At 36.5% G+C, this 20296-nt stretch overlaps 2 protein-coding genes across 3 annotated transcripts; both read right to left on the bottom strand.

Annotated features, from left to right (window-relative positions):
• Positions 1-2459: 2459 nt before the first annotated feature.
• On the bottom strand, positions 2460-9313 carry LOC121979193. Its single transcript, XM_042531125.1, has 10 exons — positions 9097-9313; positions 8384-8460; positions 8222-8299; positions 7231-7343; positions 7081-7146; positions 5767-5868; positions 5149-5692; positions 3317-3522; positions 3078-3241; positions 2460-2812 (listed from the first exon to the last, which is right to left on the bottom strand). The coding sequence occupies exons 1-10, from the start codon at positions 9234-9236 to the stop codon at positions 2659-2661; spliced, it is 1644 nt and encodes a 547-aa protein (XP_042387059.1). The 5' UTR covers positions 9237-9313; the 3' UTR covers positions 2460-2658.
• Positions 9314-10350: 1037 nt separating this feature from the next.
• LOC121979190 (nuclear pore complex protein NUP85-like) lies at positions 10351-19701 on the bottom strand. 2 transcript variants are annotated; one of them, XR_006111329.1, is made up of 20 exons: positions 19204-19701; positions 18477-18579; positions 18225-18335; positions 18062-18145; positions 16914-16985; positions 16752-16808; positions 16188-16307; positions 15920-16120; positions 15118-15228; positions 14997-15034; positions 14728-14884; positions 13671-13772; positions 13009-13065; positions 12771-12917; positions 12615-12685; positions 12402-12489; positions 11496-11552; positions 10878-11099; positions 10602-10699; positions 10351-10439 (listed from the first exon to the last, which is right to left on the bottom strand). XR_006111329.1 is itself a non-coding variant. In XM_042531121.1 (19 exons), exons 1-18 carry the CDS (start codon positions 19581-19583, stop codon positions 10902-10904), a joined length of 2154 nt encoding a protein of 717 aa, XP_042387055.1. In that variant the 5' UTR covers positions 19584-19701; the 3' UTR covers positions 10480-10699; positions 10878-10901. The 2 variants fall into 2 exon arrangements, 1 of the variants encoding a protein (XP_042387055.1); XM_042531121.1 differs by lacking the exon at positions 10351-10439 and having other exon boundaries at positions 10480-10699.
• Positions 19702-20296: the final 595 nt, after the last annotated feature.

Raw genomic sequence — 20296 nt, 5'->3', positions numbered from 1 at the left:
TCGACCCATCTGGACTTCGTGCCAGCTATCAGGCCAGCCCATCGACCTAGTTGGACTTTTTGCCAAACATCAGGTCAGCCCGTCGACCCGTCTGGACTTCTCCTGCACATTTCGTAGAAGTGTTAGATCAATATGAAACTAATTTAACCTACTTTGTCATTCATCAAAACTTGAGTTAGACCGTTAGCGTGACCGCACCAACACTGGAAATCCTATCCGTAGCTTGAGAGCGCCTCCCAGGGACTTGGAGGGCGCCTCCAGCGAGACGCCAAAGGATAAAACTTTATCCTTTGGCAACGGCTAGAAATCTGGTCAAGGGTGCCCCCCATAAGCATGGAGGGCGCCTTCCATGCTTATGGAGGGCGCCCTCCATGCTTATTGCAGGGCGCCTTCCGTCTAAAGGTGGGGGAGGCGCGGGCGCGCCTCGGAGGCATCTTCAACCCTTGTTGAGGGCACCTCCAGCAGTCTTTACAGCCTCTCTGCTCTACTGCTGCTCTGATCTCCTGGGTGATTGTGGCCAACCGAAATAAAGCTCACCCGAACCCAATTTTTGGCCTTCTCCTCGGGCAGGCTTCTGCTCCGGCTTCTCATCCCTCGAACGCTGAGTACGTTCTTCTCGTCCACCAGTGTAATCTTCCGCAGCACTTCGTCCCTCGGATGCATCGAGCCCGTCGGCTCCCTTCCTGTGTCATCCTTCTCGCTAGTTGTGTCTTCCGCTCGACTTCCTGTGCTCCTAAGCTTCTCCACACTTAAACACAGGGATCAAAACAAAACATGACCTAACTTTAACTTGATTGATCACACACGGGTAGGGCTGTAAATGAACCAAACGTTCGTAAACAAGCTTGGTGTTCGACTTGGTAAGAACTTGTTTATGTTCATTCAATATACATAAGATTAATTAAACAAACAAGTTTGAACATCTCGTTAAGCTAAACAAACAAGCTTGAATACATATGTGTTCAACTCGTTAATGTTCGTGAACAACGTTCATGAACAATGTTCGTAAACAATATTCATGAACCATATTCATTAATAAAATTCTTTTCAATGTGCTAAATAAATAATAAAATAAAATAAAATAAATAAATTTAAATTATCAAGCTCAATAATCAATCAAACAACTATAAGTTTCAAACAATCAAACAAGTTTAAATTGAGAGCTTGATAACATCTAACGAACCAAGCTTGAACCAAGGTCAAGACAAGCTTGAATTGAGACCTTGATAATACCTAAATGAACCAAGCTTCAAACAAGCTCAAGCTCATAAAAAATAAACCATGTCAAGTTTGAACACTCATTTCAAAAGCTTGGTTCATTTTAAGCTCGGCTTGGTTATCTTATCAAACAAGCTTCAACACCTCAAAGCTCGGCTCGGCTCGGTTTATTTACAGCCCTACACACGGAGGGTCCAACACAACACACATAATAATTGATGTTCAACTAAAATTTCATATACTAAGTAATTTTATATATATATATATATACTCTAATTAAGCATGTTTATTATCTTTGAATATACTAAGATATCTAATAAAACATATAAATAAACGATAATTATAAGTAATCAATCTTTGGAATGATTCTTAATTAGCTTATAACCAGTAAACTTTAAATTATTCACGATAAAAATTAAATATTTCCATTATATTATTTCATAACAGCACATAATCTGAATAATTTAATATTATTTAATTAATGATTAAAACTTTTTAATTTGACCATTTTAATAACTAACAAATTATATGTGTTTAAATTTTAATTTTATATCATACTCATAAAAATCTAAATATAATCAACCTCAAAGGAGAGGAAAACATTTATAACTCGCATATTAAGTAAATATGTGATGATCACTTAGCATATGATGATCATAATTATTTATTTTAATAAATGAATATATTAGAAAGTATATAAAGATCTAATCAAACATAAATAAATGTAACATATTTAATATAATAGATCTATTAGTAAGTTGAGATGTCAATAAAAGCATAAACAAAAGTTGGCACAATTAATACTAAGTTAACTTTTAATGGGTGTAAAAATATCTCATTGTATTTGTTGTAATATATCTTGAAGTTAACTATAAATAGGTGCAAAAATATCTCGTTGGATGTCTTGTAATATATCTTGAAGTTAACTATAAATAGGTGCAAAAATATCTCGTTGGATGTCTGATTTCCTCTATACAAAGGATCACTGCACTAGAGTAAATAACTTAACCATCAAATTCATTAAAACACAGGTAAAATACACAAAAAAAGATCATGATCATGCCTTGGGAGTTCAACAATTAGTTTACTCTTAGGCAGTTCTCATTAAACCAACTAGTCCAGCTTTGCAACCCCTATTCCAAATCTTAAACGATTCAACATGATCGCTAACAGAAAACTAGGATCAACAATAAGGGAAAAAAATCATTATGGACAAATTGCATGGTCAATCAGCTAGGAAATGAACAGAATAGAAGAAATATAATAATAAAAACAACAAAATACAACTCAAACATGCGCAAACTGCAAACTCAAATACTTGATGAGCTTGGCATACATAGGTTTGTCCTTGTGTACAAGTGTCGTGAGCGGAGAAAGAACCCAAGCAACATGTTTACCAAACTTCACTACTTTTTTATTCTATACCAAAGTTAGGATGGTTCACTTTCTTTTATCACCTCTAGGTGTGTCGTCTACAACTGATGCGCTACGAATTCCCCAAAATGACTTCGGAAGTAGATTCTTTTTTGTAGCAGTAAATTGCCAGCCAATATTTGAAGAGCAAGAACCACAGTTTGCGATGGACCAAGCATACCTGCATCAAATAGGCATGTAATGATTGTTCATATGTGTATATGAAAACATGTATGGTAGTGTAGATATTTCCACTGCTTTGGAATGACTAATCATGCTAAATGGGTGCGCAGCATTCAAGATAACCAGAATAACTTATTACAGAAGAAACTTGTCCAAGAAGGAATCAAGATGATCAGTTTTTAGGACAATATAATTCAATAATAAGAATATAAAAACCATCTCATGATCAAAAGAGTAGGCTTAGCAGAGTAATATTTTCATACCCTGGAAACCAGCTGTGCTCTTTTACAGGTGGACCACGGATTGCAAGTCCACTGGCATTGTAAACAGTTATGGTTTCATGAATATATCCATGTGGATTCACATAAGCATTGAGAGGACCATCACTGGACATTACCAACATGTCACTCCGCTTGGCAATTAATGTCTGCCACAGAATGAAAATCATCAAATATAGTATTGAAGGTCTGAAGAAGATACTGAAAATCTACACTTAGCTTACCTGACATATCTTGCAACGTATAAGGTTAAACCCATTAAGTAATTCGATTTCTCTTTGTAACCTATAGGAAATTCCATCAATCTCTAGCAGCTCCTGCCTTGTAGCTTCTGACATGGGAAGTTTGCTGGCAATATAAAATGACAGAACATCTGGTTTTCTTGCATACTCATCCAAGCTTGGTTTCCCAATTACCTTTCCCCAAAGATCTGCACCACATGCAAAATCACCTTAGAGAAGCACAAAGATGCTTGCATCGAGGGTGGAACACTACAGTAGAGAGCCCATCACCAACACAATACATTGAGATAACTGTATTGAACAACAATACAGCTCTATTAATCAGACTAATCTTTCTTCTAAATTGTATTTTAATTTGGAAAGGAGGATCAATGCACAGAGTACAAAAAAATCTCATCCATAAATACAAGCACAAATAAAAAAGTATCGTGAATATATTAGCAGTGATATTCAAGTATTCCGATGAGAACCTAGTTCAAATATGAAGGATTATATCAACAAACAAATAAAGAACATAGTAGTTCAGGAAAAAGTCAAAAATCAACTTGACAACCTTAATTCATTTCTATTCAATCCTGAACTTTTGAATCTTGGCACAAAATTATAACTTACCTACATCAATCAAACACTTCAGATTGATGAAATAGCCCAATCATTCAAAAAAGAAGTAACAAAGTTGTCATGGAATATTCTCTTGCTCTCTATAAACACACTATTCGTATTATTAAAAAAAAATCAGGTTTTTAATTTCGTTTCTAGCCAGTATGCATGAATGAAGCTTTTCAGTCAGCCTGCCAACCGGAACATAACAAGCCTTGAAACTCACAAAATTCTCAGTATGTAGCCAAGACCTAGCAAATAACTTCCAACAAACACCGTTGCAGGTGCCACCTCCTCAACCTCTCACTGCTAATCTCTATCAATCTCCACCTCAAATCTCACTGCCAATCTCTGTCATCCTCTGCCTTAATTGTCTCTGTCAATCATTGTCAATCTTTACCTTAGCAGCACCTCCCTCCCATCTCCTCTGCCTCAACACTGCCCACCTACACTGTTCTGCCCATCCACAAAGGCACAAGGCTCAATCTCCATCTCATAGCTCAGCAACCTCACTTGAGTCCACTTGTTCATGAGGATAAAAGGTTTGAATTCCAGATACACTTCTTTCCTTTTATTCCTCTTTCATTGTTCCCTCTTCCTCTTTGCTGGCCGACACCATGTGTAGACTCTGAAGACAAGGTACCAATACAATTTCATTTCATCCGGAGGCCCGGACCAGCTCGGAACAAAATTTCAAACCTTGAAACAAACCTTATATATAGAGATCCAATGACCCCAATTCTTTGAAGTATAAGAGAAGAAAAAGAAAGCATAAGGCATTAACCTTCACCAAACCCAACTTCACGTATTGTGCTAACAAGCCTTATATTTATACAAAGAATCAACATGAAAGAGAGAAACTTGACAAGATATTTTTGAGATATTTTATTAAAAAAAACTGTCTAAATTATCATGGCAGGACTGCAAAATGCTAGCAAGGTTCCTTGAATATATAGGATTGTAGTTCATCATGTATAAACACTAAACTAGAACAGATGCGCCAACTCAGGTACCATACTAACGTGTAAGACAATACTCACTTCTCAGCAAAATTCATGCCATATGGCATCTGAAGAGAATCATAAAATAGTATGAAAGAAACACAATCAAATAAATGGGAAAAAGTACCACAATATCCAGGCTAAAATCAGTAACGAATTTAATCTTTTCATGCTGTATAGTGCATATTATTCTAATTGTGACCATATATTTACCTGCCGCTCTATGAGCAAGAGAATATGAGTCGTACATTTGGTAAATCCAGAAAGGTAGAAAGGATAATGGGGCAGGAGATTGCCATTTTGATTTGTTGACTACCAAGTTTGTTTCCCATTTTTCACAATCATCAGATATCTTTTCTGGAGAATGCTCAGATCCAAATTTCCGAGATTTGGCTAGTCCACCCAATATTTTTGAAAGGGATTTCTTCATCTTTCTATCTTGCCCATGCATGAACTCCTCATCACTCGATGGTTCATCAAATCTGTCATAAAGACCTAAAGAATCACCAGAATCACTTGTAGAAACCAATAATTTCATGTCAGTTGAATGATCACTAGTGATGCTTCCATAAGATCCACAGTCCCAGCTGTTTTCTACCCCATCAAATCCTTGGCGTTTGGCAGGAGAGATACGTGAAGGTGTAACACATGTAAAACTGCTTCTATGAAAGTTACTAATTGAAGCTACTTGGGCAAATGCTACATTTGGTGTTCTAAGAGGAGCATCTTCCTCAACAATTTGGACCTCTCCACATGCCTGCCAAAGGAATAATCTAACATCAGTCATCTATAAACCACAGCTAAATTGCAATGAATGTAACTGAAACTCACTGCTCCATCATCATCTATCCATTGTCGCCTCAACCGAAAACGTTGTTGACCACGAGCAACTACATTCAATGAACCATTGTCTAATCTGCGGTATTGTCTTATCTAGAAAATCATATAAACAGTGTATGTGATATTATTAAATTGTGGGCAACTTCAATGCAGAGGTATTCCGGGAACAAATCAAATTTAACCAAAGGGACTAATCAATTAAGTAAAATATGAACGACACTTGATATTTAATTTAGAATGAAATGGAAAGGGACAATTATAAAATTTAAAACTGCCAATTAAGATCTAAGAGGAGCAGCAAGGCAAACTAAAAGTTTGCAGGCAAACTGCGACATTACCTTTGAAGTTCTAACTTCAAGCGCCAACATGAATATGTTATTCAACAAACTAGGGGAAAAGGATTCATATGACCTAGATTGCAAGCAAAAACATTTGGCACTAACTGTTAGACAACCTGACATAGTTCAACATTAATGAGTTTAAACAAATTTTATTATGGAGAGATATAAGAAATTTGACCTCTTCAGTGATTAGATTTTAAATAACCATAAAGTTGGGTACCCATGATGCACATGCATGTAAAGCATCCTCAAAGGTTCAATACATAATTACTCAAACCAATCCATCATGTTCAAGGAAATATATCGATGTGGGCCACATATCACTAGTATGCTAAAAATTATCATCGTGCTAGGAAATACCCAAGAAGTAACCATAAATTATTCAAACAATAGAGAAGAAAGGAAATTTTCCTGAAGATCAATCTCTCTCGTCTTCCCTTCTGCAGTCAAACTCCTTCATGTACTATATTCCCGCCTCTTCCAAACTTCTTAACACAATCATAATTTTCAACCAAACAGGGATGAAGCAGTGACTCGAAACAAATCTAATTCAGATGAATAGCCTTAACAGACATCTTTCTCAAGATAAGCAACCTTCAACCAGTTTAAATAACTAAAAATAACAAAACTAGTTTAAAATATGGGTATATCCCTAGATCCATCAAATACAGAATGTTCCCATGAGTTGGTGATTTGGCCTCATAGGGGTAATTCCAAAAACTAATCAAGAATCAAACCAATATTTACAGCTCGTTTAAGTTGTTATACATTGAGATCAAATAATTGGGCTTAAGTTGCATTCTGTTTTTTTTCCCAATGAGTGTTTGACCCAATCATCAGATATGTTCTCAAGGCATAAATGAATCTGGATATTAAAATTAGCTGGAAAAATGTAGTGTTGCATAAATAGTCCAGAAGGAAATGTGAGAATACATTGTATTTGCAGCCATAATTAAATATGCACCTCGGCTGTAGTGCCAGTTGAAGCAAAGACAAGTTTCCCATCTTCTGGATGCACATGAACTCTAACCTGAAAACAAGTGCTACATACCCATTACTCAATGCCTGAGAGAACAGTATAAGTAAAAAAGGGGGAAAAGAGGAATTAACATACCACACCTATTGTGCATGGTGCATTAGATTGTGTAAGAGCCCTTTCCACAGAAGCTATAAATCGCCGTTCAAGGACTCTAAGAGGAATTGTTGCTTCAGGAAACAAAACAACTCCTGATGGATCAAAATTTTGTTAAAATATAATTCAATATAGCATAACTTACTCTATGCTCAGTAAAAGTCCAACCTAGAGCAAAAAGGACATTTTAGAAAGGAAAAAAGTGAACTCTAAGAAAGACTTCAGCCTAATCATTCTTGAGCTGCCATCATCAAAGGGCATCAAATACATTGACAGGGAGCAAAATACAACTGTAAAATTTTTAATTTCTGAAAACCTGTTAGCACACAGTGTTCTATTGCCAGTCATGTAGTGTCAAGCATGGAAAATTCTATATTTTGAAAGAATTAACTTGCCAACAAGATAATACTTAGACCAAATTTTCACAATTTTTCTCTCACAAATGATGAAGCAAGAATTACAGAATAAAAGATTAACTTGGCACTTTCTACGAAATTCTGCCAAGTTGTTACATAGTGCTTCCAATTCTGATCTGTGAACTAAATTCAAAGAGAAGATTTGGGAATAAAATGATTATTCTCCATGGCTTTAAATTTTCCAGTACACTATTACCAGATCCACACCGGCATTTTTTCACAGGTAATCTGAACTCAATCAGTTAATCAACTATACTCTAGAGATTGGCCGGAATCAGTTGATCAACAGATGCATTGACTGCTTGGTCAATTTTTAGACTTCAATTAAGAAGTGAAATGGAGAAAGAATAACAAATAACAAAGAAGAGTGAGGCATTTTTTTAAGAAAAGTGGAGTTGACAAAGCAAGTACTTAAATGTAAGACAGAAACAATGGCAATAACTTTCAACTTCAACTTGGAAACAAAACAAACAAACAAGAAACAAATCTTAAGCAGGCAATTTTAGGATGGTGAAGGATTCCAGCAAAACTATAATTCTATTAGTAACTGTACCCACCTTCAGTATAGAACATTGGAAGGTTCAAGACTGTGCCACCGTCCAAAAATGATAGTCGAGCATGAGTACTGTCAACCTCTGTCACAGATAAGGACAAAAGAAGCTTTAAACTAGTAAAGCCCAGAGACAATTTGTAAGGAAAATCAGTAAAGAATATATTACCGCCAAGATATGAATGCAATGAAGCCAAACATGTATTGTAGGTGAATCCACCAAGCGAACTAGCGCCTCCGCCACCACTGACACCAAACCAAAAGCAAAGACCACATCGTTAGATGACTGTTTGATATATCAGCTGACAGCCTCATGTCGGACTGGACAGATGATTTATTCAATTGATTTTTGACCACTTGTCCATCGTATGAACAAAAAAGAATAAACTTCCATGCTTATTCAACGCAGACAAGTATCAGAAACTAGAGAATATAACTGGAAAGGCAAATGAAGGCCAAAGTCGTATATTTTGACTATCTGAAGCACGAAAGAGCTTAAATAAGCAGGAAAAGCGAGTCAAATGTTATAGTTTAGTCACTACAGATGTTAGTTGAATAAGTTCGCCTTTGCCAATCGAGGTTTAACTTCGCTGAAATTCGTAAAATCTGGTATCCAGAACATCCTACGACCCACAAAACTTTGTCGTAGTCGCGGGTAAAGCTTCTCTTACTCATAACAATTTAAATTCAAAAATAACTCGAAAAAGTTGTCCATAGCAATCAAATTAGGGTTGCTTTTCTCCGGTTCACGTGAGCCGCGATTCGAACAGCAATAACTCAAGAAGCGAGGAAATCCCTAATCCCGACAACATTTTGCATCATGCACCCGTAACCATCATCGAAACCCCAGATCGAGGTTGCAAGCCGAAAATCAAACCCAACCTGATTAAGCGGGGGTCATCGTCGTCATCGGAGGAGTTGCCATCGACCTCCTCGACCCGGAGCTCCTCCATATCGAGCTGCCTTATCTGTTCCATTTGGAGCCTCTCGTGCTCGAGGATCCGCTCGTCCATTCCACTCATTCGTTTGTCTCCTCTCTCTTTCGTTCTCACAGTTCGACCTTTCCCTCTTCTCGAGAAGGCTCCTTTCGCTGCGCATATATAGACATTGTTTTCTCGATTGGCGCCTGCGCATCACGTGACGCAAAAGCGGCTGCGGCAGCGATCGGCAATGCTTTTCTACGGGCCAACCCCAAGAATCGACCCACGTTAGAGATACGATAAACTCGTGGAACCCACAACACGGAAGCGATGGATTGGATCCCTCGTTTGCAGTCCGTTGTGGTGCGTCAGGTACAACCGGAGTATTTTGGACGAGGGGAGAGCGACCGCACTAACTAAAACGCCTGTCTCGACCAAAACAGGGAACTGTACAACCAGCGAAAAATCCACGGACATGCAGCAGCAGATGTGGGTCCCACATATATTTCTTGCTACCGGGTGACTCGGTCGACACGTCATAATAATTACTTATAAATGTTATGAGAAAAATATGAAGAAAATTTCACTGATCCTTGTCATTAGTTGGAAAGACAGGCAAGTTGACATAAACCATCAAAAAGATTAGTCAATTTGAATGCCAACTCGAACTAGATATTTGTTCAAAATGATCCAGGCTTTTATGAATCCATTTAATAAGAGATTGTGAAAGACCGGAAATAATGAAATAAAATAAAAGAATGTCCCGTTTACTTGTAAAAAATAATTTGCTCAGTCTCAGAATTTAAATCTTCTGTTATGTAATTCCTGATGATCCTTTTCATAATTTGCATGTTAGATCATAATCAAAATCTGATCAAAATTAACTATAATCTTTTCTGAATTCATCTTTCTATCTAAATTATAGTTTCTATCTAAATTATAGTTTGAATCGAGATAGACGATCGAAAACTGTTGATAAATCTCCCCTAAATTCATCTTCCGATCTAGGCTGCAGTTTGAATCGAGATAGACGATCAAAGATTGCTGGTAAATCTCCCCTGAATTCATCTTACTATCTAAATTATAATTTGAATTATGATCGAAGATGGCTGGGAGACGGCTGGTAAATTACGTAATGATAACATGATAACTTACATCCGGAGAGGACGATATCACGTTTACTCGTGTTCCACATCCGGAGAGGACGATATCACGTTTACTCCTGTTCCACTGATGGGGACGGATGGGCAAACAGCCTAATGGCAAACCGACCGGAAGATGCTCCAGCTTCGCATGCCAAAGTACCTAGACATGTTTTTTGTTTAATTAAGAATCATAATAAATATAATCGAATGCGGCGCCTTTTCAGATTATCCAGAACTGGTTGGTCTACCTTCTGACTTTTAAATTAATTTTCCAAATCAAATTTGGTCAAGCTAATTAATGATTGCATTGAACAAACCATACTTGACATTGCTTAAGAACAAAGCCGTCGTAGATAGACGCACGAGCTTCAAATGATCACTAATTTGGCACCGTTGAAACTTTTGCAATGAGTTGTCCTCCTGCCAATGAAAGGAATTTAGTTAGAAAACAATTTCAGCAACTAGATTGGATTTACTAATTATTCGAACAAAAACTTCAAAAAAAAAATAGAAATAATCCAAAATGGCATGCGGTGAGGATGCAAATCTCTGAAAAGAGGGGTGCAACTCGCACTCGGCAGGAATGCAAACATCTCACCTTGTTGTGGTGCGTCGAAAAGCATCAGCATTCTTCAAGAATAGCACGCCCGAGATTCTTGGCCAGGGCTAATCTGACAGAACTAAGAGCATGAGACGGCAAGTTGGAATCGACAAAACCAGGGCACATCTTTGCCATGGAGAGATCTTGCAACTTATTCAGCAACAGATTCGTTTCTGAGACCCTCAACAGTGGTTGGGCCTTCCAGTTTAACAGGCAAACCTGCATTTCAATCAGAAATCAATTGATTGATTCATTCAAATCTGCATTTGGAACATGGGCGAACTGCCATCAAAGATGGTCCTCTCACAATCTCGAATCAGTTTAAATAAGTATTCTGAGTTTGTAACCTACATTAAATGGTTTGCATAAAAGGTTGTCATTTTAACATTTATATTTCTATAAATACATTTCCCTGATAGAGTTCACGTGGAAACACTGTTTTCGATAATCCTACATCGCAATGTTTAATACCATACCGACCAATATGTCAAACATGATTCCAAATTCAAAAGGAATATAAAACATTCTGATTGACAAGTCATAATACTTGCAATAGTCTAGTCTAATACGATAACTATTAGTGATTGCGTAGCAGGTTTATGGACATGGACATACCGAATCGTACAAAAGGGGAAGCCAGAATTGTTGCGGAGTGGATGGACTTTTCATCAGCTGCACAAGAGTAAAGTGAACATGGTGAATAAGAAGTTAAAGCAGTAAATTTCCAGTCCACTGTCGTGACAATGATGAGCAACCATATAATATGTTTAATCAGATGTCGATTACACAACTAGAATACTTAGAATGGACAGTTAACCATTGCAACCATGTGAAACTAAAGCTGTATGATTTCACATTTGCTCAAAATCTACTTAGAATAGACAAAAAGATAGCGTCTGTACACAATATTGCTTGGAATAACAGTGCTGCTGTGTCCATGTTTATACCAAGGGTGGAATATGATAGATACTGAAATCCATATTCCAGATTTGACATCTGAGCTAGTATGTAGGAAGTTAAAAGATATCCATTTTTAAATCCTATTTTTGGAGGTTTAATGATTTTACAATTTGTAATGTAGTGCTACGAGTCTCATTTAGCATTTGGTGGGGAGAATTGGTGCTAAACAGCAAAAAAGTAGCATATTAAGTTGAGACATGAATTTTCGGGAAGACATGATTAATCAACATCCAACATTGCAATATATTCCACTTGACAAAAAAGAAATATTCAAATCTCACTGTTACTTTTTCATTCATATATAATTAGGCACTAAAATTTAGTTAAGCTAGGGAATAAATTGCAGGGAAAAATAATCCAATATCCGCTATAGCATTTAGCTGTCACAAACTGCAGTTATAGTCATTCCAAAAAATACATTTTGCCGATTCATTTTTATTTTAAGTTTCTCTATATCACATGTCAAAAATGTGATGATTATCAAGCCAATAACCTTTCCGTAGTTCCTCAACAGAGTTATGTAAAATCATATTTGTAAAAATTATAATAATGTAAAAGCACCTGTACAAGTGATTCAGCAGCAAGCCGAGCAGCCTTCACTGCTCTTCCATCTTCCACCTGCTTAAGTAATCTCTTCAAGTCCCGATATCTATTGTGCAAAAAGATTTTTAAAAGAGAAAATAGAAATTGTTCAATAGGTAATCTATAATACTGGTCATCATCAAGCATAGACTACAATACGATTACTATAGTTGTATAAATTAGAAGTGATACTTATGAAGAAACTCCAGCCCTCCTGAACTTCCTACTCGTGTGCCTAGCAGTTCGATTAATCCCTCCCATTGCTGTTAGCAAGAAAGTCAAATCATTTACCCAATTAGGTCATTTGATAGGTAAACATGCTATTTTGTGTATATAGTCAAGGAAAACCTGGAAGCTATCATCAGACAGTGACCTCCCAATGAATTCAAAAAGCTGTTGAGCAATTCTGTTGAGACGAACTTCATCACGGGCTAGTTGAAGCCAGTAAATTCCAAATCCTTTCCTCCCATGCTTCCAATGGTGCATACCAGCAATCTTTCAAGCAAAAGAGGAATTAATAAAATGGAATACCATATCAGTTAACCCAATGACATAAAGCGTCAATACAGTCAAAGGCTACAAGTACCTTCATAATACTCGCACTGATGTTATCAAGATCATAGGAACGACTCAGATCAAGATTCTGGTCAGAAGTACAAACAGTTCATTAGAGTCACGAGAAAAATTGAGAGGAAATATTAGAGTGATATAGGAATTAAAACTATATATTGGAACAATCTTAACTAAAACTGAAATATAGATTTCAATCATGCTCAATTTGGCCTACAAAGTAAAAAAACTGAGTTCAACTAAGAGGTTTAGCGAAGACTTCTAATCTGTTCATCCAAAGAAGCATGATGTGCTGATCTTCAAGACATAGCATCCCTAATGAACCCAATTTCTTTAATACATTCAAGGAACAATGGATTACATTGCAACATAAATAGAAATTAAATTTTAACAATGCATGTCTACTGGTTAACTTGTAAATGTTAGATCATCTGTAGAAGTCTCCATTCACATCTCATAAGCAGTGCTTGTCAAGGCTCTATATTTTGCTTCATAACTCCAGCGACTATAAGGCTACGACTTACTCTTTCTTGTCACTGAATTACCAGCAATATAATTTACTCTTTTATGTCACAATCAACAAAAGACCCAAGCATAACAATGAATAAATAAATATAAAACTAAAACTATTAATTCTAAGCATTAGAAAAGAAATAAAACATAGGAGAGAATAATTACTTTAAAAATCCCTTGATGGTGCTGAAGAGGCTGCTTATACAATAAAAACTCTAACAGCCCTAATCCTTGCTTTGGGCATTGTGCTAGATATGTGGATGCAATCTGCCATAGAAAGACTCAAGGTAACGGAGACTAACATGTTAAACAAAAGAAGTTAAAGCTACTGGCAAGAACAATAACAATCTGCATAAAAAGATTGTTGATCATGGAATATAAACAGACAAATAAGACAAATCACATAGCCAAGCTGGTTATCAGACCAAGGACAATATTGCATTTAGAAAGGTACCATTGCAACGTATGATATTATTCTAATTATACAGGATCAAAACAAGTGGGTCCGTATCAATAATTTGGTAGCAATGATTTATAGTTTGCCTCTGTTTTCCAAGCCATGGTAGCATGAAACTAGTCATTTTGGTGCTAACTGATTGGTCAATGCCCGGAAACAAAATGGTAGGATGACATCATGTGAGTACCTCTTCTTTCAGTGCATCATTCAGAAGTGAAATTCAAAATGAGGAAAACTTAAATATGTGACACAGCTTTAGATTCAAAGCAAGCTAATAAAACCACAGAGATTTGATACCTTCATCTCTTTCAGATGTCATAAAAGGACTTAAATCTGGCTTCACAAATTTCCAGCTCAGATAATGACCATAGATAAATTTGTAACTGATGCACTTAATATAAAATGTTCATGATCTTTATAAGCTGCTAAAAAGAAGAGTATTCTTAACTCTATGAACTACAAACAAACTTTAGGATTGCACTACCTATTTCCATCTTATTTCTGAAGAAGCATTTTACTTTAGGGGAAATCATATGTACATTCCTATTGCATGCAACCTCATTTTTTTCAACAACAATATAATAAAAATAATAATCACCATTTCAGTTCATCATATGGCTTACTTAACCTCATTTAATATAAATTAAAAGTGTAAATATAATTACCCTTATAGTTATCATCGTTACACCCTTAATCATTGTTATACTAAATCAAGTGGGTGAACAGCTGGGATCGTCTCAAAATGGAAAGAAATTCTGAACTCACTTGCCAAGTCAAGGGATGAGACGAAAGGACTTGGGCATATACAAGCCAATGGAGTTCCTCAATGCTGATACTTCCCAGGTTGTATCTCTCTTCATGCAATTGTATGTCAGCATAATCACTGCCAGCTGCCAACAACTCTGTTCCATGGGCAACCATCCTGTCAAGAGATTCATGTTTCATTTATAAAAATAAGCATCTTCAATTTAGCTGTCAAGAAGAATATGTGAAAGAAAAACACTCCAGCATCTTTCAAATCTAATGCAGCTTACCAAGGACCATATGTTCTGGAGCATTCTGCTAACACAGCCTTCAAGGACAAGAAAAAGGAGAAATAATTGTAATTTGTTCATGTTGCAAATTAAAAAAGAAGGTTCCAAGAATTAACTTCACCTCGGGGCTCTCTTGAAGGATACCCATCAGAAGACTCATAAGACCATTATACTCAGCAGTAGGCTTCAACTGCTGACATTTTTGAGCCAAGTTGTTCAGCCCTTCTAAACCCTGAGCAATGTAAATAAATTCCCAGGATGTCCAGATAAAACAGTAGGGGCTTGAAAGAAAAATCACAACATATGAATAGACAAGCAACAAAGAGATTTCCATGAGGTTCATCAACTGACTAGTCGCCTGCTAGACATTTTCCACTAGCCAAACAATAAACAACAATTGAGTTTATACTTAGAGCTTGCAAATGTGATTAAAGATTTTGATTACATGGTCATTAACATCTTGCAAACTAGTGACTATCTTTACTATCATTAAACCTAAACAAAAATGGCAAGTTCAAAAAATGTGTCCAACTGAATATATGACGACAAAGAACTTTACAACTCCACTGACATGAGAAGTTAAAATGCAGCCTAGCTAAACTAGCATCAAAAAGTTGTCCATGCTGATTTGTAACATTCATTTTTGGAATGAAAACTAAATCAAAGCAGGTGAAAAAAGGACAAAGCATCAGAAATATATATATATAAGGGGAGCCTTAGCGTAACGATAAAATTGTTGTCATGTGACTAAAAGGTCACGGGTTCGAATCCTGGAAACAACCCCTTGCAAAAAGCAAGGTAAGACTGCGTACAATGGATCCTTCCCCGGGACCCCGCATGGCGGGAGCTTCATGCACCGGGCTGTCCTTTTTTTTTATATAGGTAGATAGATAGATAGATAGATAGATAGAATATGAGCTGACCATTATGAATGGTCTTGTATAAAGTAAATGAGAGATAAGAAGCTCCATCCAGTGACAAGTTGCAGATGTAAGATTGCTTATGTTGCCCAGCAAAATCTTTAACAACTTCTGGAGGCCTTCCCGAGTTTGATGATGGCTACACTGTACCCAATATGCACTCCGTTCTAGTTTACTGACCTGGCCGCGCCATTTTTCCCAAGCCTGCACTGAAATTGAATTAAAAGTTCTTAAAATAAGGCAAACTAATAGACAAAACTAACTCCCATACCTTGATAAAATCTGGTTTAGTATCATAGCATTGACCTATCTTTTCAGAAGATAAGTCAGGGCACAAGCGTGGCATTGTTAAGATGAGAACAGCAACAGCCTCTACTAACCCATTTTCAGTCTGGTCATCAGAAAAGTCACAAATGATACCTTGATATCTCAAAATGATATCAAATGAGCATAATTATGTAAAAGTTCCTATATTAAATTGGTGAAAGACAACATAAAAAATTACAACATCATCATCTTATTGCATGGCAATAATAAGATAGAATAACATTCTTAGAACAATGTGGCAGTGTTTCTTTTTCAAAAAATGAGAATGCCTAATCCCCTTGATCTTTTGGTGCTCCTGTACAGTTTACAACAATGGTCCATGAAAGCAGACTAATGGAGCTATCTAACAGATTATCCACAGCCTTGGCAAACAGATTTTGCTCACCAAATACTGTGCATAAAAAGTCAATTCCAAGTAGAACAAAATACAAGGACTAACATAATATTTTAGGAGAAAAGGTTCACATTAAAAGGAATATTAAATTTTTTTGATGGGATGTTCACCAACCTCACGGTCATCAAGCTGATCCAATTGGTAAGAGCCATGCAGTCTCAGTAATTTTGCCTGCAAAACAAGAAAGTTACCTCTCTACACGATTAAGCAATTCAATGGCATGCAATGATATCCCTAAACGACAAAAACAATTGCAGTGAGACTTTAGAAATTTACCACAGTATCAAGCCAACCAACTGCAAGGGCTGATGACACTGCTTCCCAATAATCAGGGTTATCTTCAATAACCTGAGTAGCATTGAAACAATATATGGGTGAAACATAACTTTAAAATAGCATCCTAAAGTTAACATAAGAATCATATGGGTGAGGAATTACAGTACATTATGTTCAAAATAATACACCACAAATGAAGACTGAATGGCGCAGGTGCATGTTAATCGTGGAAATAAAAACCGTGTGCAAAAAACTGCTGTGAGCTATACAGATAATGGGAACACACAGAAAGACAATTCAGCAATAAATTATAAAGTTTATTTCAGAAGAACAATGAGAGCACAAAATTTTCTAGAATAATGAACTAATTAATGCCATGATGATGAGGTGATGAAACTATCAAAGCAAAAGAAGGGTGATGCAGATAAATTAGATCCCTCAATATAAAAATTAGTTAAGGTCTGAAATAGGCCATATCTCTTTATTCTACAGATGCATGCAGTAATACAGTTTTAAGTTTATATTAGGGGCACAGTACCAGATACCAAGGGTGAGAATAGCTCCTCTTAGACACAGAGGATTCAGGATCTTGGGCATTGCTTCAATAAGCACCTTGATCTTATTGAAATAAGGTAAGAGATAAACAAAGGTTTGATTAAGCTAGCTTAAACGCTCAATATTATTGCTGTAAGAAGATCATTATGTACACAGACAGAGTTCAAAATCTTGTCAACTCCTGATAAATCTGATCTAAATCATAGAAACTAGGCAAACAAGGCTTCCACCTAGTCCATTCTCTTCCCTGTAAAATAAACTCAGTTTAGGACCTTGGTACATCGCAAACCAACTTCTCATATTAAAATCAATTACAATATGACATGCTGACTTCTTCAAGCAAAATCCTGAATACAACTATAAAAATTATAAATCATAAATTTTTAAAAATAATGATATTCAGATGCAAATTTTGTTCAACATGAACCATACAAATTTTATTTATATCTTAATATGGTTACATGTTTAATCATCAATGGAAACAAATTCCAACCATACGTCTAAAAAAATGCATATCAAATCATTCAAATATGTTTATAATATAAGTGCAGAATCATTGAAATTAAGGGTGAAACTATTTTCACAAATCAAACCTTGAAATCAACAAGTTTCTTTTGCATAGCCACTAGCTTTGAATAAACTGTGAGGTCAGTCCTGGTCACAAGGCTATCATACTCCTAGGTAAAGAAAAGCGAGAAGTGTTACAAATAATGTTAGATTCACAAGACAGAAGAGTGGTGAAAGAAGTCTATCTACCTCTAACCAATCCACAAGGCGCTCTGGAAGCCATGATAATGATTGTTTATCAATAAAAAATATCTCCATCAGTTCCCAAGCAGCTCTCAAACTGGAGGTCTCCTTAAGAAGCTGAAAGGAAACAACTTCCATCTAGTGAACTCACTAGAATGTAGAGTAGTTAATGGGGAGACAGACTATCCGGAATATTCTGTCAGGTTATCAGTCAAAAACAGATGAGGATGAGGCTAAGAAATAGCAATAGCAAATCACCTTCACAATTATCCTTGGATCCTCGATCACATTGTCGGGAGGAATCTGATGAGTTTTGAGAAGCTCATTTACTTTTCTACTGTACTCTAAAATATACTGCCACCTGAGTTAAACATTAAGAACATGACAAAAAACTTATCTTCCATAGCATTCCAACTCATGTAGGTACCAAAAGAAAACAAGACAAGAAAACTATATCTTCCTTGCTCAAATAACAAAGTCCTTGTGAAACTTATTCCACACTGTGTGATGGCCTTAACACTTCAAAAAAGCAATACCCCTTGCTAATTTCCATCAGGTAAGTGTTACTTTACTAATTTCCATCAATAGTGAAATAAATCCAGATCATTCACTTCTCTTATTCTATCTTAATCACTTACTTCTCCATTCCTTTCTTCTCTTATGGCGTATCCGTAGTCTAGAAGCAAATAAATTCTCCAGGCAACATCATATACTTTTTTATGATTGAAAGTTTAAGTCAAAAAGATGCACCTCCAATTTAACAAAGTAATCGACTTTAGATAAAAAGTAGTGTTGCATTAGACATTATAAGCTTTTGAATAATGCAGAATCAAATAGCTAAATTTTGCGTGAAACTTGAGCAATTACCTTAATATGAACAACACAAAGAACACTAATTTAGTTCAGGCTTCTATACTTGCACCAGACAATCTGACCGCTATAAGTCTACTCGATTAAGAAGAATTACTTTCAGGAAAACGCTTACTTTTCCGTGCGGAACGAAGAGGATGACATCATGGACAGAGCAGCGAGCGAATTCTTCCAGCTCTGGAGCTCCACAAAGGGAGGGACGGAACCGTACGCGATCCTTCGCATCTGAGCCTCACTGATTCCGCCATCGCCCGTTCCAAGCCTCACCTCCACCACTTTCCCACCTTCCTCCTCATCGTCTCCAGCGCCGTCAGGTTCCAGAGAAGGCGGGCGGAGACAGGCTACATGGAGAAGACTGCCACGGGACCAAGAAATGTAGACGCGGAATACCGGGGCGGAAACACCGTGACGTAGGGACAGCACAACCGGCTGTCGGGACTCCAGCGATATCGGCACTATTGCGTCTGCTCCCGGATCCGACAGCCGCCCGGGCATCTCCGGTAGGGGTCCGGCTGTAGCAGCTCTATTACGACAAGGGGTTTTAGGGTTTGAGGAGCAGTGCCGAAGGCGAGGAACGTGTTTATGTTCCGGTGAGGAACGCTGGTGTCTGAAGTAAATAAATGGGCGCATACGTGCCAGAGTTTAACATTTTACCATTAAAATTTAAAATCCTTATGAATAAATAAATTTTAAAAATGATCTATTAATTTACAAATTAAAGATTTGAAACATATTCGGATTTTTTTCTCTTAAATTTTTTTTTGATAAAATAATTTTGTAAATTGCTTTATAAATCAATTCACCATCAACAAACTATTTTTTCATACAAACTTAATTTTCTCTTAAATCCTGGTGTCAGAAAAAATTTATTCTCATTTTCTCATATTTTTTTTTTAACTATTTACATAATTACTTTTATATTTTTTTAATATAAAAGTCTAAACTAAAAGTATTATTTCTCTATCGGAGTGGAAATAAACGGGATTATTTATTAGGATATCGTGCAAAATGACTGAAATAACAAGTCACATGTCGGACCAACCCAACACTTAGATTAAGGTGACTGAGATACTGGGTCACATGTCAGGCACAACCCAAGTGTGTGAATTAAGGCCGGAGCATAAAAAAATGTTTCTATCTTAAGTTGTACCTTCAAATACCTATACTAATGACACTAATAACTAGTAATAATTTATCTAAAAATAGAT

Source organism: Zingiber officinale, chromosome 5A, assembly GCF_018446385.1.
Source record: "Zingiber officinale cultivar Zhangliang chromosome 5A, Zo_v1.1, whole genome shotgun sequence".
NCBI classification, from domain to species: Eukaryota; Viridiplantae; Streptophyta; class Magnoliopsida; order Zingiberales; family Zingiberaceae; genus Zingiber; species Zingiber officinale.
This window is presented reverse-complemented; position numbering and strand designations above follow the sequence as displayed.

Excerpts from the sequence above, each read along its gene's own strand:
- LOC121979193 (XM_042531125.1), bottom strand. The coding sequence starts at position 9,236 with ATGAGTGGAATGGACGAGCGGATCCTCGAGCACGAGAGGCTCCAAATG. Across the intron at positions 7,147-7,230 it reads CACCATGCACAATAGGTGTG|GTTAGAGTTCATGTGCATCC; the intron begins GTATGTTAATTC and ends ACTTGTTTTCAG. Across the intron at positions 3,242-3,316 it reads TACGTTGCAAGATATGTCAG|ACATTAATTGCCAAGCGGAG; the intron begins GTAAGCTAAGTG and ends ATTCTGTGGCAG.
- LOC121979190 (XM_042531121.1), bottom strand. The coding sequence starts at position 19,583 with ATGCCCGGGCGGCTGTCGGATCCGGGAGCAGACGCAATAGTGCCGATA. Across the intron at positions 13,066-13,670 it reads ACCATCAAGGGATTTTTAAA|AATCTTGATCTGAGTCGTTC; the intron begins GTAATTATTCTC and ends ACTTCTGACCAG. Across the intron at positions 12,686-12,770 it reads TGTCTGATGATAGCTTCCAG|CAATGGGAGGGATTAATCGA; the intron begins GTTTTCCTTGAC and ends TCTTGCTAACAG.